The following is a 21,777-nucleotide window of genomic DNA, read 5'->3' on the forward strand; positions in this document are numbered from 1 at the left end:
GGTTCGTCCGCACAGCCCCGGTTTGTCCGCACAGCCCCGGTTCCCCCGCTGCCCCCGCACAGCCCCGGTTCCCCCGCACAGCCCCGGTTCCCCCGCTGCCCCCGCACAGCCCCGGTTTCCCCGCACAGCCCCGGTTCGTCCGCACAGCCCCGGTTTGTCCGCACAGCCCCGGTTCCCCCGCACAGCCCCGGTTCCCCCGCACAGCCCCGGTTTGCCCCCAAAGGTGATCCCGGCCCGGGCTCCGAGCGCGCCTCTGGGGCGCGGCGCCCCCTGGCGGCTCCAGGCAGAACCTGCGGAGTCGGTCTCCGGTACCCCCGGCACCCCCGGTACCCCCGGCACCCCCGGGGCGGGGCGGGAAGAGAGCGGGGCGGGGTTCGGGCTGCCTTCCCTCTCCTCCGGGAGAACTCTCCCCCCCCGGACAGCACCGCCGGATTACACCAGGGCCACCCCAATATTCCCATATTATCCCATGCGTGTTTTTCCCCTAATTACCCATATTCATCCCTTTACCACCTTTACTTTCTCTCTAAAATGTCCCATAATAAACTCTGTGTCCTTGGGCTTTCCAGCCCAAGGAGAGCTGGGACCATCAGGGTCAAGGCTTCCTGCAGGGGAAGGGACCGTCTCCCTCCCAGAGATTTGAAACTCCTGCTCCCAGCCATACATGTATTACCTTGAAAACCAGCTCCTTGCATGCCAAGAAGTGGAACAGGAACAGGATTTTTGGCCACCACCATCCAGGTGCCTTTAAAGAGCTCTGATGTCAAGGGACAGCCATGGGCATCTCAGCTGGGAGTGCAGGAGCAGGATCCCATTGTGCTGAGAGGTCTCATTGGTGGAACTTAAGCCCTGGGCACAGTTTAGGTGCAGGGCACAGCTCAGGTGCCAGGCACAGTTCAGGCGGTGGCACAGCATTTCTCCTGTTGGTGCTGCACTTTCTGCAACTTATGCGGGCAGGGGCTCACTGCACCCCAGTGAGGGGGACACAGACCTTGTTGCTGTGAATCACCCCAGTGCCAGGGATGGTCTCACTCATGGAAGGATGTACAAAGCCACCATCATACTGCAAGGGAAAGACCTTGTCTGGTTTCAGAGCAGCCCTCCAGTGCCCACCATGAGGTTTCATCTCCCCTAATACCTCTCAGCACCCTGTGGAGGGAAGAGGCTGCTCCCAAGATGGCTCTGTGTGTCCCACACACTCCGTGCTCTGGCTCCTTGTGTCACATGCTCTCCAAGCTCAGCCTTCTGCAAGGCAGGTGAGAAGGATGAAGGTTCTAGACACAGCTCTGTCCTTGTCACTCCACAGAGCCAGGACACCATGCTCTGGCTGCCTGCCTCAGCTGAGACCGGGGATGAGTCCAGCCATGCTTTTGGCTGTCGCCAGACTGGAACACCTTCCCATACTGGAGCTAAGGCTGACAGCTCATCCTGCCTGTCCCCTTGTGCCACTGCTGTGGCCCCACACTTGGCCCTCTCCAAACTGCCACAGCTCAGCACGCTGGGCAGATCTCTGGCACTAACACCAGGCTACCAGAGCAGGACAGGCCCATATCCTCCTCCACCCCAGACCTTGAGCATGACCACCCCACCTCCATGTGAAGGACCTTTTTAGCCAGATTTCATTTCATCAAGAGGCTCATGAATAAACATTTTCCTCCTCTTCTGAGCTCTGTGGAGTGCTATGGAAGCCAACATGCCCACTTTGAAAACTTCTTTGCCTGCTACACAACAGCATTTTCCATTTCCAGACCCCACAGCTTCCCACCTCCAGGAAGGCCCGCGGGTCCCCTCTGTGCTGGCTGCCACCACCCACTACAGGGCTCTTCTGTGTGGGAGGACCTGACCCAAAGACTTGAGACATGGCTGTGGTGTGATTGGTCTGCCAAGAGTCCGGGGCATGCAGGGGCTCATGGAGAGGGCACAGCTCCTCACTTGTGCTACGGGCAACAGAGGCTTGCAAATCCAGGGAGCCAGAGGCACAGCTTGCTGGAACAGTGCCTGTGCCTGCAGCACTGTGTATGGATGGACTTTCAGGTGTTAGGCAGCCCAAAATGCAGCACAGAAACCCAAAGGCACATGAGGAATTACGGAGGTGTTTTGAGCAGAGGCTGCAGAGGATGGCTGGTGCAGCTGCAGCAGATCCAAGATCAATCCTGTCATTCTCAAGGACCTGCCTCTATCAGGAGAGACAGAACCACAACTGCCATTGGGAGAGTTCAGACACACATAAGGGGGTGCAGAATAAATCCTCAACAGAAACACGGAGAAAAGCAAGTGCTGGGCTCAGAGTGGGGCTGACAGAGTGAGCGTGATGGAAATCCAGACTGCAGCCCTGAGCTGCAGCTTGGCTGTGGATCAGAAACCACCTGAAGCTGCTATTCATTCCTTTTCAGTCACTGCTGTCACTCTAGGGAAACTATTCACTTTGGAGGGACAAGACAGAGATCCTGGAAGAGTTGCTGGAAATTATTTGCAAAGGATTAGGCTGGAAAGATGTTCGTGGAGGAACAGACCAGAGTCACAGAGCACATCGGTGCTGAGGGACTCAGGGAGGCATTCTCCGTGCCAAGAACACAGGCCAAGTCCTGTGGCATAGGAGAGGCAGGATCTCAGAGGCAAGAAGGGATGAGGTGCATGGGCCACTCCAGAACACCTCCCTGCAAGGGAGACACCCTTCATCCCACTCAATGCCCACAGGGAGATAGTAGAGGGCAGGAGCAGCACAGGGGAAGGTCCATGTGACCATAGTGGATCCAGCTGGAGGTTCCCTCTCCCCACTGGAGGAAAGCAGGTATGTCAGTGGCAGTTGCTCAAATGCTTGTCTCCATGCCAACAGCCATTAAAAGCTGCTTTTGGACAGCTAGCACAGGCTGCAATCCCATGTGTCCAAGGATGGGGAGATGCTGCCCCATGGTCTTTCCAGGGACAGGACTCCTGTCCCCACTCAGCAAACAGGGAGATGATGTTGGGAGGAAGGGGAACTGTGCCATGACTTGGAGAAGGTGAGGAAGGGCACTCAGAAAGGCATTGGATGGGGGTGGAAAATTGGGAATAGCCATGTGCCGTGGCTGAAAAAGTCAAAATGGGACAGGAGAAGGTAAACAAAGGAAAAAGAGAGGTGACCAAGGAGAAGGAGAAGCAATTCAGCCTTTTGAACACATCTGTGGTGGAAAAAAACAGACATCACAAGGGCTCAGTATTTCCAGCTACAGTAGGAAAAGTGGACATTCCCTTGTCTACAGCTTGTCTCATCTCTCCTTCCCAATCCCATGTCCAGAGCTGTAAGAGCATCATGGCATTCACAAGAACAGGAACAGAGGGAACAAGATTTCCCAGGGAGTGGCAGAGTGGGACAGGAATACTCCAGAGAAACAAGAACCACCTAAAAGGAATCACAGGCTCCCTCCACCTCCTCCTGCCTCCAGCAGCAGCCTGACAACACGCTCAAGTGCAAGCTGCCACTGCCAGTGCCCTGCACAGGAAAATTTCCTACAGAAGAAAGAAAACATGTGATAGGGATGATCTGTATTCTCTGTCTTTATGTAAGGAACAAGTTGAAAAACATTTTTCAGGTTTTCTACAGATGAGCATCTGTCATCTGTTACACTGCCTGAAGAAATTCGTGCATTATACCTTGATAGTCTGATAGCCTGACCTTTCTGGATTTCTAAGGTCACATTAAGCCATGGGAAACTCACCTTCCCCACCTTCCCAAAAGCTGATTCTCTCATTCTCAGATCTGGACAGCTTGAAACAACCTGGAATCGCACACCTCCAAGACAAGTTTCACTTTCTCGCATTGTAGAAATCCTGCCAACTGTTATGGAAGTCAGATGATTTTAAGTACAAGAACTTGTGAATAAATTATAGAGAAGTCTGATTCTGTCAGTCCTTTCTGATATTCTGTGTTACTCTAGAAAATGATTTTGACAGATGAGAGAGAAAGGGAAAAATCTCCAGCCTGCACGGCACTAGGGTTCACTGAAAAACCGGCTCGAACCAAAGCAGTGAGGGATATTCAATCAAACCAAAGCAGTCATTTCAGTGCAGAACAGGGCACATGGACATTTATTTCTTGACTGAGCCAATGAAGTGGGATTTTGCTCAGGTCAGCTTTACTCTGCTGTGCATTGAAATATTGGCATTAACTGCAGAGAACGTGGGCTGCACCTTGGGAGAACAGTGAGCATTAATAAAACAGCAGCAGGGGGGGAGAGGCAAACTAGCCCAGAACTTCCCTTTGCTGCTGGAAGCCTTCCTCTGCTACTCCAACCCCGTGGCTAAAATTAAAACATATTGATCCAACACTCAACCTCCAGCAGGGATTTAATAATGACCACTTAAACCCTGTGGTACAAATAAAACACTCCTCCCCTCCCCACACACCAGCCAGGGGCAGGACAGATCTCTGCAGCTCCTCCTGCCCAGAGCTGGCAGCTCCACACATCCCAAACCCCCTGTCTTGGCGCACATCCCACCATCCTTCCCAAATACCCGTCCTGGTGCACATTCCCACCATCCTTCCCAAACATGCCTCTTGATACACATCCCAGGGTCCTTCCCAAGCACCCCTCCTGGGGCACATTCCAGTGACCTCCCCAAAATCCCCTCCTGGTGCACATCCCAACAGCCTTCTCCAACACTCCTCCTTGTGCATATCCCAGTGTCCTTCTCAAACACCCTCCTGGTGCACATCCCTACAGCCCAGCATCCTTCACAAAGGAAGGCTGCAACTCTTGGTGCACACCCCCAGCCCTGGGATGGGGCCAAGCTAATGCACCATTTGAGATTTCCTGGGAAGTCCCCAGTTTGGAGTTATCACAGCCCAAACCTTCCTCCACTGAGACCAAAACCCATTCCTGCAGTCTGACTTTGGTGGGAAGCTGTTCCAATCATGTGAATGACTCATCTCTAGATTTTTTTTTTCTGTTACATTTACACTGGAATTTCTAATGGATGTTGATTTGCATCATCCAGGCTCTGTCAACTGCCCACATCCTTTTCCTCCACCAAGCCATCATTCCTGCCATTCCCTTTTGTTTGCACAGCTCTTTCAATTCCACCCTGGAAGGCCCTGAGGGCACCAGTGAGGCTCCTGGATTCAGCCTTGGACAGATGCCCATTCAGCTGGAAGTTACAGTTGGCTCTCAAAAACCCATCATAGCTCCAGTCTGCTCAAAGGAAGAAGCAGACAAAGCCCCGGAGAAACCAGCTATGCTGCTGCAGCTGGTGTAGCCAGAGCTAGAGGGCTGCCAGCCATGCACAGACCCCCGAGTCTCACTGCTAGACCCACTCTGGGACCCCCGAGAATCTGCAGCAATTCCTGGCCTGTGCCTGCTGCAGGCTCCTCCTGCCCTTCTCTTTCAGGTCAGGGGTCCCCTGTCTCGTTTACTCGTGCCCACCCATCCCAAGCTCTTGTGCACCCACAACTGTCCTTCCGCTCACTTCTCCTGTTGAGTTTCCCTGTATGGGCACCCCTCTGGTGAGAACTGTAGGGACACTTCCTGCAGTGACATCCTCATGGCTCCAGGGAGGACACTGGTCTCCCCTCCTGCCTGTCCCCAGGGCCCATCTCCTGTTCAATCTCCCTGTGCACACCTGGTAAATGCACGACCCCACTTCAGCCATAGAATCATAGACCCATGGAACAGTTTGGGTTGAAAGAGATCCTAAAGCTCACTTCATTCCAATCCCCTGCCATGGGCAGGGACACCTTCCACTAGACCAGGTTGCTTCAAGTCCTGTCCAACCTGTCCTTGAACACTTGCATGGATGGGGCAGCCACAGACGCTCTGAGCAGCCTGTGCCAGGGCCTCCCCACCCTGACAGGGAAGAATTTCTTCCCAAATATCCCACCTAACCCTGCCCTCTGACAGTGGGAAGCCATTCTCCCTTGTCCTGTCACTCCAGGCCCGTGTAAATGGTTTACCTCCGTGTTCTTTGTCAGCTCCACTCAGGAACTGGAAGGCCACAATCAGGTAACACCAATTAAACAAACACGGCTCTTCTCTTTTCCAGGCTGCACAATCCCAATTCTCACAGCCTTTCCTCATAGGAAAGGTGTTCCATCACTCTAATCAACTTGGTGATCTCCAGTTCCAGCTGTGCACACTTCCTCTCCAAGCCAGATTCCCTGGCAGGCTCAGAACACAAATGCCAGTTGTGACAAAAAGATCAGTGACATTTTCATATGTGTACGTGTATATGGAAATTTGCTAGTTTAATTTGTAGAAGTGCAAATTCAAAGAGCATTTCCTGAGGGTCTCTTCAAACCAGCTTTTACCAGCACCACTTTATTCTGCCAGGCCAAGGAGGCTGCAAGCATGACAGTGAAGAACTGCAAACAGTCTCTTACTTTGGAAGAATTGCTTGCTTGGTTCTGGTAATTTTTAATTTTAAAATTTTCCTTGTGAGTTTCTCTATCCAGAGTTCTAAGTAGCATAATAATATAATTATGTACATCTTAGTGCATCTCATACTCAGGACCCTAAATCCTGACATAACTGGGCAATGAATCAGGAACCCAACCTCACCAGAAAATTCCACTCTAACAGGATCTGCCATTGGCATCATCTCAATTAAAAAGGTGTTTTGTTACTTTATCAATAAAAAATATTCTCGTAACCTTTTAACTCCATCCTGAGAAGCATTTCAGAGAGATGCAGTTCAGCTATTGGTGACAAGCACCACAAAAATACCCAGAAGAGTGTGATAAACACACAAGGCCACAATGTGAATAATGATTACAATTAGGAGATAACAAGTGCTACATACTCACTGAATGCTTTTCCTCCTGGGTCAGTCATTACAGACCATGACAGAACACAGAGATCAGTTCTGCTGCTCCAGCACCACACGTGGTACCTCCGGAGTGGTCACAGCACCAGGCACATCACCCAGCTCCAGGCCAAGGACACTGCTCTGCTGCACAGGCCACACTTCCAACACATCCTGGTAGCCCCCTCCATCAAAATGAGGGGCAACGGGCAAGAAAGGTGAACAAAAGTCCACTTATAATAGCAATTGCCAGATAGATTCAAGCTGCCAGACAGATCTAGGAATTACAGCAAAGGTCAAGGAAGAACAAACTCTGAGAGTTGCTGCTTCCTTTTTGGAGTTTGTTTTCTCATTGAAGATAGGGACAACCTCAAATGGCATGAAGGGAGGGAGGAAAATAACGGAGCGCCAGGGAATAAGGGGATGTTCCAATAACCACACACATGGCTGCAACCATGAATCTCTTGTTCCCTGTGAAGGAGGAACGTGCAGAGCAAAAGAAGGATCGCCAATTCATATTTCATATCCTGCCTCTGAATCCTAAATTCACAGACACATTCAAACCTGCAAGGTCTGAGCTTGAGATTTTTCTTCCCATCCTTTGTTTGGAACAGAAAACCCATGGAAATGTGACTCGTGCACAAACCAGCACAGCACTGTCAGTCTGCAGGGAGCTAAGTTCCTCTGAACCTGAGACAGAAATAAAAATAGGGGAAAGAAAAAGAGAAAATAACAGAAGAAACTGGTAAAGAGTAGGTAAACACAAGCTTTCCCGGGAAAGTGTTCTGCAATCACAGTGTTCTGCAATCAGAGATGCAACAGCGAACCACCAACAAATATCAACCTCAAATGAACAGCTTGAACAGTTCAAAGTTCAGCTGCTGCGCAAATGTTATCAACTGCTCTCACTGTCTGCAAACCTTCCAACCTGCAAAGCTCTGTGGTGAACTAAGGGGAAGGTGTGTTTTCAATTGTGTTCCTGAACAAAGAAACTTCCTGCTCACCACTGCAGAGCCAGACTTTATGGGCACACAACAAAATGCAGAATATAATCCTTTTGTCCAGTTCTCCACCTGTCTTCCTTTGCTTTAATTTCATATATTACATGTGGCAGAAAGCTCTCTCTAGGAATGAATCAGTCTTAAGGTAGAGGCGGATGGATTAATTTTACTATTGATTATCCTGTACACAACAGGTAACAACAATTATCAGCATTTCTCAAGAAGTTATCTATTCATTCCATTAATCTCAAAAAGCATCCACGCCTTGGCCTTCAACATCACCCTCTTCTCTAAGAAGAAAACTAAATTTACAATTTTTCTCATTATTTCCTTTTCAATTCCTGAAAAGGTGTTACAGGGTTCACAGGTTCCATGCCAGTATTTCAGAAGAAATGTGAAAAACTGGCTGTATTGTTAGAGCCTGGTAACAAAGAGCCTTGAAAAACAGGGCTCCTTCCACAGATACTCGTGGAAATGCAAATTCTGGGTCTGGAGGTGTTACAAGCTCTCTCCCCCATCCAAAGAAAACAGCAAAGGAAGGGCTTCTGAAGCTTCCAGGCACCAGCACTGGGACTCCTGCTGAGGGGTGGGAGCTTGTGTTGGAGGGAGGATGCCAAGTGCTCCAAGCAGCAGCAGAGGTGATGCTCATGGCTCCGGGGGCTGGGGCACAGCAGAGGCAGAAGTGTTGATGAGGTCCTGGGGAAGGCTCTCCCGCGCTTCCTGCATCCGGCGCCGTGCCCGCTGGAAAGCCTCTACAACACAGAGGTGACAGCAGGCCAGAATGAGTAAGACAGCCTCAGGGAAGAGGAGGGATGTGTCTTTTCAGGGAACATCATCTCTCCTGGTGCAGGATCCTACTTTCTATGAATAGGTTACACCACCAAAGCACCTGGTGCTGCTCCACCTGCTGCTCTCTGATTTCTTTCTGTACACAATGGAATCAGAGAGAGACTGTGCCTTAGTGCCACCAGCTCTGCCCAGTGCCAGGCAAGGCTGGGCAGCCCAGTCCAGGCTGTGTCCTCACACAGTGGTTATCCCTCCTGCCTGCTCAGAGCTGATGCCTCCTGAAGTTTCCAGCTTAGAGCAGGACATTTAACCTCTGCCATGGACTTTGAGAGCTCACAGGGAGGGGAATCACTCCCACAGTAATGAATTATCCTGCCCACTCTGTAAAAAGGGAGCCAAAGCTCACCAAGAAAGAATGACACTGAAGGCCTTACCCAAAACATTGTAGACAGAGCTCTGCTGGCTGAAGCCTCCCAGTCGGTCCAGTACACTCTGCATGCGCTGTCTCAGGGCACTGTTCTCCAGAAAGGCTCTGCACAGAAGCACACCAACAGGTCAGGGCTGCCAAAACCAGCAGAGGAGATGGAGCTGATGGAGCTTTTGCTGCTCCCTTTGCTGCACTCACCTGGATTGCTGCAGGCAACAGAGCCGGAAGGTGACGCTCCCTGTGGTCTCTGTCCGGAAACCAAAGCGGCTCAAGCGCTTTCCCTGCAGGGATGGCACAGGTTAGAGCAACCCCACAGAGAAAACAAGCGCGTTCCACCAGAGCACAAACTCCTGTGGGAACAGTCCTCCCTTCCACGCAAGGCTGGAAAGAAGGGCACATAGTTCCAGGCTGTGTTGAGGGCAGGACTAAACACTTGCAAGCTGACAGTGCGGTGCTTGGACAGGATTTCAACAACTGCTTCAGGGCTTGTTCCCACACAAAAGTGCCACTAACATCAACCTGCTCATTACACCAGCAGCCACCTCTGCAACTTACTGAAGAACATGAAGTTTCTACCTGCCTTACACCGGTTAGCTCCTTGCTTCAGGATTCTGTTCTGTTCTGGAAGCTGTTCCAGGCATAATACAGCCCAAATTCCTCACAGAAACCAAGAAATCTAGAGCTGGTACCAAATACTGATCTGACAAACACTGTATAGGCAGGGGAAGCCAAGGCTTGGGCCCATGCTCCCCTACTCCTCTAAGCTGCTCACTCCTCAGAAGGCACAGCCCTGCCTCAGTGTTTGCTCATTCCTCTGCTCAGGATTACAAGACTCACAGAGGAGACATTTCTTTAGTGAGAGGCACAGGACCAGCAGCTCATCCTTGTTCAAATCTGGTCCAGGCTGACCATGGGACACCTCAACCCAAGAGCAAAACGCACCATGTCCTGACAAGAGGCTACTCTGCAGCTGAGCCCACCTTGAAGGTCGATGGTATCCGGATGTAGGTTAAATCCTCCAGCTCAGGAGATCCCCCAATGAAAAACCTCCTCATTTCAGCAACAGGTCCCAGACCCACAGGACGCCAGGTAGGGATTGTGAGCATGTGGACACCTGGCCCAGGACAAAAGGACAGCTTAGCTTCTGTGACCTGTGATTTTTTCAGTCCCAGAGGACAGCAAAGGCAGGTGGATACCTGCTGACCCAACCCAGAGCTGTCTAGAAATGGAAACACTGCACAGTATCAGAAATGCTCTAAAAGCATGTTCCCGTTCAGTCAGCCCATTGTAGTCACACAGCCAATGCTGAAAGTACCCTCTGCCCAAGAGCAGCATCTCCCCAGAACACACAGATCCCACGTGGCACACAGAGGGTTACTGCTATTGTACAGGTGGATGCACAGCATCACCCCAGAGCTTTATCACACCAGGTGTTGTGATGGCAGCATCAAAGGATCAAGGGCAGCAGCTCCAGATGTGCCTCACATTCTTCTTTGCTGCACCCCAGAGTACACTGACTGCTGACTGCTCCCTTGAGTACACCAAATCCCTGGGACTGGCTGAATCACTTCCCAAGAGGAACCACTCAACTCATTCTCCCAGACAATCAACATAACGTCCCAAGGATGCTTTACCTGGACATGTTGGCAGCACCAAGGACCCATATCCTTCCACACGATACCTCTGCCAGAAATCCAGGGATAGGACTTCAAAGTAGAGAACAGGCCACTGAGGGAGACTGTCTGCAAGATGGGGAGCAGGTCACAGCTTTGGGAAGAAGACTATCAGTGAAAAAAAGAATGCTAAATGCCCAACTCCACTACTAGGAGGCCAAAGATTCAGAGAATCATTTAGCTTGGAAAAGACCTCCAAGATCACTGAGTACAACCTGTGACCATTCCCCACCTTGTCACTCAGACTAGAGCACTGAGTGCCACCTGCAGTAGTTCCTTGGACACCTCCAGAGATGGGGACCCCATCACCTCCCTGGGCAGCCCCTTTTAGTGCCCTGACACCCATTATGGGAAGAAATCTCTCCTAGTGTCCAGCCTGAACCTCCCCCAGAGCAACCTGAGGTGTCCTCTTTTCCTGCCCCTTGCTCTCTGGGAGTAGAGCCCGACCCCCAGCTGGCTCCACCCTCCTGTCAGGGAATTGTAGAGAGTAAGAAGGTCCTCCCCAAGCCTCCTTTTCTCCAGGCTGAGTCTGCCCAGCTCCCTCAGCTATTCCTTGTGCTCCAGACCCTTCCTCCAGTTCTGCTTCCTCTCTGAACACACTCCAGCACCCTTCCACCACAGCCCTTTCTGTATTTCTTCTACAATGACTAACAAAGATTCATGGTTGATTAGTTTCCCCTGTAAAAGCTGAACCCTCAGATTTGAGGCTGAAAACAAAATTATTGAGGATAAAAATTAGGGGAAATTCTTTGGGAGCAAGTCCAGACTGGGCTGTCAATTATCTTTGAGCAGTCAAGACAATCTTTTGTGAATGATCTGAAGCCAAACAGCAGAACCTGTTTATCTCTGACCTTTCCCACTGGTATTGGGGGAATATTAACTTGGATTCTCCTACATCTCTCCAAACATTTCTTTTTTCCACACTGAAACAAACTCATTTTGTTTCTTCTAGTCTGAAAAATTCATTAGTGTCGGTTGAATACCCAGATCCAAAGTGTACATTGGATTCAAGTGGCAAGGCATGCCACAGTGCTGTCCCTAGCAATTGTATCCACAGAGCAATAGGATTGGTGAAGAAGCAGCAGGAACAGGCAGCAGAGAAGCTCAGCTTAAAATAGAGCTGAAGTTTCAAAGTGACATGAACTATCTAGGGATTATACAGGTCACCGAGCACGTCTACAAATGTAAGACTCAGCACAGAGTTTTAGCTGTGTATAAAAAAGCTGCCTGGCTCTGCAGCTGCAGCATCCCAGGGCTCTGTGCAGGCACAGCAACACAGCCCTGCACTCCAGGTTTAAAGAGACAAGCCAAGATCCAAGTAGTTTTCCAACTGGATAAAGCTGCCTACAGCCTAGAAACAGGGCAACATCAATGAATCCATAAAAATGCTAATGGATTCCTGGGCAAACACAGGATGTGTCCGGGGGCTGCGTGGTGACAGGGTGAACTTTTGTTGAACCAGAAACATTTCCCTCTGGCCTTTCATCTCCAACAGGACAGACAGCATGACAGCTACAGTGGGACCAAAGGATTTCAGAGTAACAAGGAAACACACCTTCATCTTCTTGGGTGTAAAACATCTCCACAGTGAAGGGGTAGCAGAAGTATGCCACATTATCCTAGAAAAAGAACAGGGCAGAGATCAGATTCCTGGATAAGAGAATTTATCACCAGCATTGCAGAGGGCATAGAGAATGGGGAGAAAGGAACTAATGGTAAAAAGCAGGTGATGCTGCCCAAAAAGATCAATTACATCCCACTAACAAACACGTGACTGCAGGATGGACCTGCACACACTCCCCAGTGCCACGCTGATGGAATAGGATGTTGAAAATAATGGAAAAGGGGAGTGACACACCTCAAATGAAAACTCAGTCAACTGCGTAACTACAAGGCAGCCTCAAACTTCACAGGAGCCAAGCCAAGCACAGTACCTCAAATACTGGTGCTACTGAAATACTGTATGATAATTATTTTTGTAATCTGAAAACATACAAAATACATTAAAAAGCTGATAAAATTCAAAGTCAATGTAGAGTCTCTGCACATTCCTGCCCCAGGCAAGCTGGAACAATGCTTGGTTAACTCAGAGCACTGGAGAACACAAAAATCAAAGCTCCAAAGACAACCAGTCAGCAAGAATGAATAAAAAAGTGAGATTCCAGAAAATGCTTGGGAGTAGTTTTATTTGTTTCAGATTTATTTGGAGACTAAAAAAATTATTTGGACCCTTGAAAAAATGGCAAGTGTAATGAGAATAAGGAGAATCCCAAACATGCTCTGGTCTTGAAAGGAGCCCCCAACTCGGGACGTTTGCTGAATATATCTGTAGTTTGTTACACATGTTCCATGTGTACACATGTACACATGTTACTCCAGAAAGTGCCTGTTCAAATTGCTCTGCAGGTCTGAAAGTGTCCTTACCCAGCCCACTGCCTTGGTGGCACAGGTCTGCGTCACTCCTGAGAGCTGCTGAAACGGGGAGCTTGACCATTCTGAGGGGACAGGAGAAGATGAAGGCTTGGGGTGAGGCCAAACTCTCAAACCAGAGCAGCTCAAAGGAGAATGTGATGACTGATCACTGGGGTAAAATGTAACGTCACCCACCCTGACATTCACAGAATCAGTAAGGTTAGAAAAGCCCTCCAACATCATCAAATCAAACCTGTGATTTATCCCCATCTTGTCCACCAGGCCAGAACATTGAATGACACATCCAGTCATTCCTTGGACACCTCCAGGAATGGAAACTCCACCACTGCCCTGGGCAGCTCCTTCCAATGCCTGACCACCCTTTCCATAGAGAAATTCTTTCTCATGTCCAACCTGAACCTCCCCTGGTGCAACTTGAAGCTGTTTCCTCTTGTCCTGGTACTTGTCTGTGAGCAGAGCCTGACCCCACCTGGCTGTACCCTCCTGTCAGGAGTTGTAGAGATGAGAAGGTCCCCCCTGAGCCTCCTCCTCCCCAGGCTGAGCCCCCCCAGCTCACTCAGCTGTTCTCAGATTACTTTTCCCTGTCCTGTTGCAGGCACTGCCCTTTAGAACACCCTGAACTGTCCATGAAAAGGACCAACTCAGGTCAAGAGAAAAGCAGATCCTTATCTAAATGTACTGAGTAGCAGAAATGCTATCTTGACAGATATATCCAGAGATGGGAGGCAGAACCATAGCTTTAGGAGAATTAAACATGCAGCAGGATATGCATGTAAGTGCTGGGAGCCCTATTTATCCATCAAAATTTAATATGTTAATATTAGCACAAAGCATGATGGCAAGCACTGAAATCAGACAAGGTCGCTGTGGTGGGGAGCACAGGAAGGCTGCTCTCTGCAAGAGAAGGAATGAAGTTTGGATAGACTGGTCACCACCACCTCAGCCCAGTCTGAGCTGAGTTGTGCCTCTTTAGCTCTGAAGGCCTCTGACTAGATCCCAGCCTCAACATTAATTTTTGCTGACTCCCAACAGAGCTGGTCTGATGGACCAGCCAAAGCCTGTTTCACCTCCTAAACTGCTGTGATGTGGCTGGGAATGTGAATACTCACGGTCAGGCAGCTCCAGGAAGAAATGCACATAAAGGTTGTCATACTCATAGCCTTGAGCTGAAACTGAGGAGAGAGAATGAACTTCATCTGTTTGATTCCATACAAATTCTTCCAGCATTCACTGTAGATTTTTGGGAGAGCCACCACCAATAACCTCAAGGAAAATCAGTTACTGCTGGAAGCTGGGAAAAGCCTTCAAAGCAACAAGGAGATAACCCACAGAGAAGATTCCTCCTCCAGACTAGCCCTGTCTCTGTTTCACTAACCAGATGAGGGAGTTCACACATTTAATTGGCTTCTTTGGGAAATTAATAGATATTACAGCAATCTGCTCTCCTTTTTTCAGATCTAGGCCTTTTTAGAACAGCTACAGCATTTGTAACCTCCAACCTGTAAATGCCTCTCAAGGGATTAGTCTACAGGAAACAGGGAGGAGAAGGAGGAAGGAAAGGATTCTAGGGCCTCTTGAATCTAGGGTTTCAAAAATCCTCGGATCATACCCTCAGCCATCCTAGCACACCCACACTGGTTCTGTTTAGAATAAGAACTCACCTATTTCTCCATTCACGAAAAGTCTCAGAGTACCAGGAAGAGGCTGGAAAAATTAGCAGATAAACAAGATCACCAACCACTGGTGCAACCTCAACAATTCCTTCCCAACAGTATCTCACGCAGGTATTTCATGGGTTTTTGGACATGCATGATTTACTGTTCTGGCCAGGGAGGAGGCATGACTTGTCCTATCACTTCTAGAAGTGAACAGTCCCTCTGGAAGAGGCTCCAAAGAGACCCAACCCCCCAAAGCCCAGCCCACAGGAATTCACTGTTCTGTAAATAGGTCTCTTACAGATGTCAAGATCGATAGAACAAACAGTGAGAAGTCACTTGCAGAAATCACAGTCCTGCTTCTGTCATGTTCCTGCATTTGACCAAGATGAGGGAGCAGGGGGAAGCACTGAGACACTATCAAAGTACTGGAAAGCACAACTTTCAGTGTTTTGTACTGTATTTCACTGATGTGTACTCACTATATTGTCAAACAATATTTGAGCAAAAAAAAAAAGATTGCAGTTTGGATAATTCAGTAAGAATGGAAACTGCAGGAGTCTGAGTCTGAGGGGCTGTTTATTTGCACAAAGTGGCGCATAAAGCTGTTTGACAATGAAGAAGTTAACAGCAATCACTGTCCCTGAAGACATAAACCCTCCTTCCTTCTCAAAGTACTAGAGTCACAGGCCTTGAGGCACTGCACACAGCCTCACAGAGACTGCAGTGTTCAGCAGGCCCTGAACAGGCAGGATGGATCTCTGCAGACCCCAAATCCACTGCCACTTGTCCTTTCTGACCCAATTTTCTGCTTCAAGCCACAAGGTAAAAGCTGCCAAACCCCCTCCAGAGCAAAACAGTCTTTGGAGACTGTGCTGCAAATGCAAACTGTGTGAGCCAGGTAACCAGACCCCAAAGACAACATAGCCCCAGTCCCTGCCAGTGCCTCTGGAACTCACCATTTCAAAGTCTGAGCCCACGAGCCCACTGAGGTAATCCCTGTGCCGCCCGTACAGCTGGGAACACACACAACAACAACAACAAAAAATGAGTGGCACTTTGATTATATCTGCTGTTACGTACTGCAAAACTTAAACTGTATATAATTTAAACTCAAGTCATTAGCAGGCTTAGCTTATGTGGGGTTGTTACAACAAATATGGAGAATATAAGTATCTAATAGAACGCTGATGCATAACTGCTAACACTGCACAGAACTTCAGCTTTGGCTCTCCAAGGCCAGTTTTAAGGGAAAAGAAGCTCTGAAGAATCAGACCTTAAATGATATTTGAACAACACAGGTACAGACTATTCCAAGGAAATGGCCAGGCAGAGATCAGTGTTGTGAAATCATGACTTCCTTGGTGACCACAAAACCAGTAAGGAAATGCACAAGTAAAAATCTAAATCAAAAAGTACTTTCATAAACTGCCATGAGACAAAAAAGGCAATTCAGAAAAATCGAGATGTGAAATGGGATCCAAACATCTTGGGACATTACAGGTAACAAGACACCATTTAATAAATATACAAGCAGCAAGAGGAAGATTAAGGAAAGGGTTTGCCCACTGCTCAAAAGAGAAGGAAAAACACTGGCAGGTGACACTAGGAAGGCATGGAGTTGGGTGGTTTCTTGCATCAGTTCTCACTCCCTAAAGCACCGCAGCCAGAGGCAGGACAACTACAGACAAGGTCTCTTTAAGGAATAGGGGATGAAGCAGAAAGTATTTGCTGTACTTCTCAGATCCCTGAGCATGATGAGGCTCAGGGAAGTGACATTTTGTCCCTTCAGGTGTGCAGAGCACCAGCAGTTACATCTCCATGATGATCTGAGCTGCCTCTGTTACTCAGAACTAGAGAATATGCTCCACGGCCAGTACTTACTTCTCTGAATACACGCTGCTCACGCTCCTCCTCTTCTGGCTGCACCTGGGCAGATGCATTCTCAATAGTGTATTCCCACACCTCTCGCTTCTCTCCATCCAGCTCGATCCTGCAGAGCCCCAAAACACATGGGAAAAACTCCCCCATTATGCAGGGAATAGGCACAGCTATCAATGGGGCCCTCCCCTGCCCTTGTGCAGTGAGACAAGGGCACTCACAGCCCTCTCCTCACTCCCAAATACCTGCCAGCATCATTCCCTCAAAATGGAAGACTTGCTTGCATCCACCACATGCATAATGTAATTTTACAAGGGATGTAGTGATAGAACAAGGGGGAATGGATTCAAACTGACAGAGGGCAGGGTTAGATGGATATCAGGGAGAAATTCTTCCCTCTGAGGGTGGCAAGGCCCTGGCACAGGGTGCCCAGAGCAGCTGTGGCTGCCCCATCCCTGTAAATGCCCAAGGCCAGGTTGGATGGGGCTTGGAGCAACCTGGTTTAGTGGAAGATGTCCCTGCCCATGGCAGCGAGTGGAACAAAATGGTCTTTGAGGTCCCTTCCAACCCAAACCATTCCATGATTCCATGATAACCTGCATCCCTAGAGACTCGCACCAAAGCCCCACACAGCACACACACAGTGACACTGAGCATAAGCACACAATAATATTTTCCTAGAAATCTCTGAAATGAATGAAATATTTCTCAATTTAAGTGCTAACACCCTGCCCAAAGGGTGACCAGGAAACAGCCATTTCAGCCCCTAGTCCCCAGTCCCAGGAGAGGTCCCAGCCCTGTTCCACTCACCGGTAGGCTCCTTTGGTGCCAGTGAAGTCAGGCTTCACTGTGATCACCCCGTTGCCATCCACCTTAATTGTGCAAAGCACGTTTTCGTACTCCCTCTGACCAAGCCTGAAGGAGGACACCAGGAAAACACAGTCTAAACAGAGAACATGGACACTCTCTTGCTCTGGAACACCAGAGCTGGTAAAGGAACTTGGGGGTACAGAAGGGAACACATACACACTTTCCTACATTGGTTTAGAAGCCTTTTGGATGTACACACAGCTACCTCCCAACTGAAGAAAGAGGCAGAAAGAAATTGCAGCCCACGTTACTGAGCTCTTGGAATTCTCCCCCCTTAACTAGTGAAAGAAACAGGAGTTTTGAGTAAGGAGGAAAGATGGATTTTCTTTTGGAAAATTATGAACACTTCAGGATTTTACTTACTTCCCATAAGGTCCCAAGTCCCCCATGATGTACATGGTCTGGACGGGTGTGTTAATTACATGATTGTTCTTTATAAATTCTTCTGAAGGTTCCCAGGTGATGATTTTTGACTTCAGAGAACTTGCTTCTCTGTCAACAAGAGAACAGCACCAGTCACAGCTCACCTCAGCAGCACCAAACCCATCATGATGAGGAGTCACAGTGCTGGATTACACGTGTGATACAGCACAAGCCACCAGCTCCCACAGACCAGGCACAATGAAACATGCATGAACAAGCTCCAAGCCTAAATTTGAACTCACACAGGCCTACGGTCCTGTCTTCTCCTCCTCACATTGGCCATCCTCTCAACCAGATACGATGGCACTTCATGATCCAAGTCCGTTACCTTCTGGCAGAGCTGGAAGAACAGACAGGAACTAGCTTAACTGGACATCTTTCCCAAACACAGCTGTCCTCTTAGAGGAGGGAACAGATATGCACACAACCATGTGCAAGGACAACTTGCTAAATGACTGCAGAATTCCTTCACTTTCCTGGTGGCAAAGCCCAGCAAGCTTTCTATAGAGCAGTGCTCCTACAGAGCCAAGTCCTGCTAGCTGTCCTGACCATTGCTCTGAACCAAGGACATCCCACCCCAGGTCTGGGGCACCAGGGGAAACTGCTTTGCAGCAGTGTGTTCTCCTGGACTCAAGGTATCTGCCTGGCTGAGAACTAAGAAATGTTCCCTCTGCAGTAGGACTGGAAGTTCTGACAGACACGGAGTAACTAGGAGCTGGTACCTCCTCTAGGTTGGTGAATCGGTCATGGTCAGTGTAGGTGAAGATGCGACAGTTCTTCCGACCTCCAGCCTTCTCCAGTTTCCGGATCTCCTCATGGTACTGCCAGTCCAGGGGAGTCTGGCAGGCTGCCTCATTCAGGTACAGATCCACCTCAAACTGACAGCACCACAGGTAAAGCACAACAGCTGCCTCTCACCAGCTTTGGCAAAGCCACAAAAATTTTTCAGCTTCTTTCCAAAGCCACCCCAGAGACAAGACACTTTGGGAATCCCGGCAAATAACTCAAGCTCCAGAGCAGCTCCAACACTGCTCAGGCATGTGGCAGCCAGCAGCACCACTGATGCTCACCTGGAAAGCTGAAACAAGGAACCCCACAGTGAGGTGCACAAAAGGGGATGTCAGGAAGCTCCCCCAAGCCTGTCCAGTTCTGGACAGGACAGGACCATGGAGCTCCTGGCACAGAGAGTGACAAAAGTTCATCAAGGAACACCTTTCTTATGATGAAAAGCTGAGGGAGCTGGGGCTGTTCAGCCTCGAGAAGAGACAGTGAGAGGTACCTCATCCCTGTCTGTCAGTGTCTGCAAGGAGGGATCAGAGCATGGACGAGGCTCTGCTCCTTGGGGACCAGCAATGGGACAAGGGGAACGGGCAGGAAGTGATGCCCAGAAAGTTCCACCTGAACGCAAAGAAGAACTTCTTCCCCGTGCGGTTGCCAAGCTCTGACCAGGCTGCACAGAGAGAGCGTCCAGTGTCCCTCATCAGAGGTATTCCAAAGCCACAGCTCAGGACACAAGCCTGAGCAGCGTGCTGTGAGGTCCCCGCCTGAGCAGCAGAGTCGGACTGGATGACCCCAGCGATCCGCTCCGATCTGACCCATTCTGAAGTCCCTCCCCCACCCTCTCCGTGCACCCACCTGGCTGAAGAGCTTCTCCTGCCACCCCACCTCCACCTCCTCCTCCTCGTCCTCCGGGGGTCGCTGGGCGCCTGCGCGAGAGGCCGCGGTGACCCGCAGCGGCAGCGCTCCCGCATCGGCGCCGCGGTCGGCCCGGCCCGGGCGCTCGGGGCCGGCGAGCGGCGGCACCCGCGGCAGGAGAGGCCCGGCCGGCGCGACCCGCCGGATACGGACCCTGCGGGGAAGGAGCGGAGCGTCAGGGCTGTGCGGGCCCGCGGAGCCGGGCCGGGGCCGGGCAGCGCTCACCGTAGGCGCAGGTTGCGGACGGGGTCCCGGGAGCGGTACACGGCGGGGTCCCGGGAGCGGCACACGGCGCTAGCCCCGCTCCGCGCCGCGCCCGCCATGGCCGCGCTGCGGGGAAGCCGGCGTGCACGGGTGGGCAGCGCCCCCGCGCGGCCGGAGCCTCCCGCACCGCCGGGCCCGCTCCGCGCACGGAGCCCGCAGAGCTCCGCGACAGCGCCCCGGAGCCTCCGGGTGAGGAGATCCCTCACACCCCTACGGGTGAGGGAGGGTCCCACACACCCCTACGGGTGAGGGAGGGTCCCACACACCCCTCCGGGTGAGGGAGGGTCCCATACATCCCTCCGGGTGAGGGAGGGTCCCACACATCACTCTGTGTGAGGGAGGGTCCCACACATCACTCTGTGTGAGGGCTCCCGGGGCCCCTGGGGGGACTTCCCACAGCCTCTGTGTGGGGATCCTCACAACCTCCATAGGGAGGTCTCCATGTCCCTCTGTGTGAGGGTCCCCACAGCCCCTCAGGTGGTCCCAGGGCCTCCAGGGAAGAGTCTCCCACATCCCTCTGTGTGAGGGTCTACACAGTCCACCATATCCCTCCAGAGGAGACCCCAGGACAAAGCCCCCCATTCCAAGAGCCCCAGATAAATGCTGAGGGACCTGCAGCAACCGAAGCTCCAGGCCCACACATGTGTGTAAGGAGCCACCTGAACCTGCCCCTATCTGGGGTATTTCTTGCCCCCTTCCTACTCTGTCCCTGGATCTTCATGGGCACCACCAGTACCCTCATGCTGTTGCCAATTTTAGGAGCTCTCTAAACACAGACACAGTCTGTTTTAAGAAAGAAGACATTGTTTCTTCTCTCAGGGTGCAGAGTGGTTTCCACAAACCAAGCACACCAAGGGGTAAAAAGTTATCCATGTGCAACAGCAGTACAAAATTAATACTATTCAATATCAGACAGTTAAAACTAATATCTGTCAAAAATACGTTAGTAATAAAATCTATACACCTTTTTGGCTTTGTGTTGAAGCTTCATGGGTCAGGAATGTACATGTTTGTATTTCCCAGTCTCAAATATTCCTGTCCCACTGGAGTCCCATTCATGTTTTCCTTGCTGTTTGCATCCTTTTGTCCCTTAAGAAATCATCCCTTCTATGAGTAGCCTTTAATAAGTCTGACTTGCAAACATAAGAAATGGTGTCAGAAGCAAGCCCTTTCTCCCTCTATAAAAAATTTAAAAGCTTTTGAGTTTAGTTTATTTCAAAGCTATTTGTCATTAGAAACAAAAAGCATGAGGGCACCTCTCATACTTTTGGCTATAGTAGTGGTAGCTTTTGGATTTTTTTCCTTCCCTTCTGTTTGGATTCAGTTACTTTGCTGCTGTGAAATAGACTCTTCCATTGAAATCTGTGCATTGACAAGAGGAATTTATCACAATTCTGTCTGCAAATGGCATTGGAAAACACCCAGTCTTAAAAAAAAAAAAAACAAACCCACAAACAACAACAAAAAACCCCCCTTAAAACCCAAAAAAAAAACAGTGAGGAGGAAATTAAACTTGAGCAAGTTTTTCTTGATAAGGAAAGAGGGTGAATGGAGTCTGTCTCTGCTCGGTGTTGCTGAGTACTAAGCAAACAGGCAGTGGGCAGAAATCAATGCACATGAAGTTACACCTGCATGTGAGACAGAACTTCTTTACTGTGTGAGTCACCAAGCACTGAACAGGTTGCTCCTCACTGGAAATATTCCAGAACTATCTGGATGCAATCCTAAGCAATGTGCTCGAGGAGTGCGAACGACCAGGCCTGAACATGTTTTATCTCGAATATCCCAACTGTTAAAACAGGAAAGTTCTGATGGAAAGTGAGGATCCTGCAGAGGTGAGGCAGCGCTGTTCTGAGCCAACTTCCTGCTCTGCCTGGAGCTCAGTCCCCACC

General features: G+C 50.0%; 1 protein-coding gene across 1 annotated transcript; it reads right to left on the reverse strand.

Moving 5' to 3' along the window:
- Window positions 1-7,924: 7,924 nt before the first annotated feature.
- MKS1 (MKS transition zone complex subunit 1) lies at window positions 7,925-19,997 on the reverse strand. The gene is made up of 17 exons (XM_038158366.1): window positions 19,847-19,997; window positions 19,562-19,775; window positions 18,649-18,804; window positions 18,169-18,266; window positions 17,867-17,995; window positions 17,444-17,548; window positions 16,637-16,745; window positions 15,712-15,768; window positions 14,759-14,801; window positions 14,207-14,269; window positions 13,089-13,159; window positions 12,220-12,283; window positions 10,626-10,733; window positions 9,972-10,105; window positions 9,190-9,272; window positions 8,999-9,096; window positions 7,925-8,530 (listed from the first exon to the last, which is right to left on the reverse strand). The coding sequence occupies exons 1-17, from the start codon at window positions 19,942-19,944 to the stop codon at window positions 8,424-8,426; spliced, it is 1,737 nt and encodes a 578-aa protein (XP_038014294.1). The 5' UTR covers window positions 19,945-19,997; the 3' UTR covers window positions 7,925-8,423.
- Between the last annotated feature and the right edge of the window lie 1,780 nt (window positions 19,998-21,777).

The sequence above is a fragment of the Motacilla alba genome, chromosome 19, assembly GCF_015832195.1.
Source record: "Motacilla alba alba isolate MOTALB_02 chromosome 19, Motacilla_alba_V1.0_pri, whole genome shotgun sequence".
Lineage (NCBI taxonomy): Eukaryota > Metazoa > Chordata > Aves > Passeriformes > Motacillidae > Motacilla > Motacilla alba.

Bases quoted from the DNA above. Each gene is read 5' to 3' on its own strand.
- MKS1 (XM_038158366.1), bottom strand. From the start codon at position 19,944: ATGGCGGGCGCGGCGCGGAGCGGGGCTAGCGCCGTGTGCCGCTCCCGG. The intron at 16,746-17,443 runs GTGAGTGGAACA...GGGGCTCTGCAG, and splicing joins GGCACCAAAGGAGCCTACCG to GATCGAGCTGGATGGAGAGA. The intron at 14,802-15,711 runs GTGAGTTCCAGA...TAATTTTTCCAG, and splicing joins TGGGCTCAGACTTTGAAATG to CCTCTTCCTGGTACTCTGAG.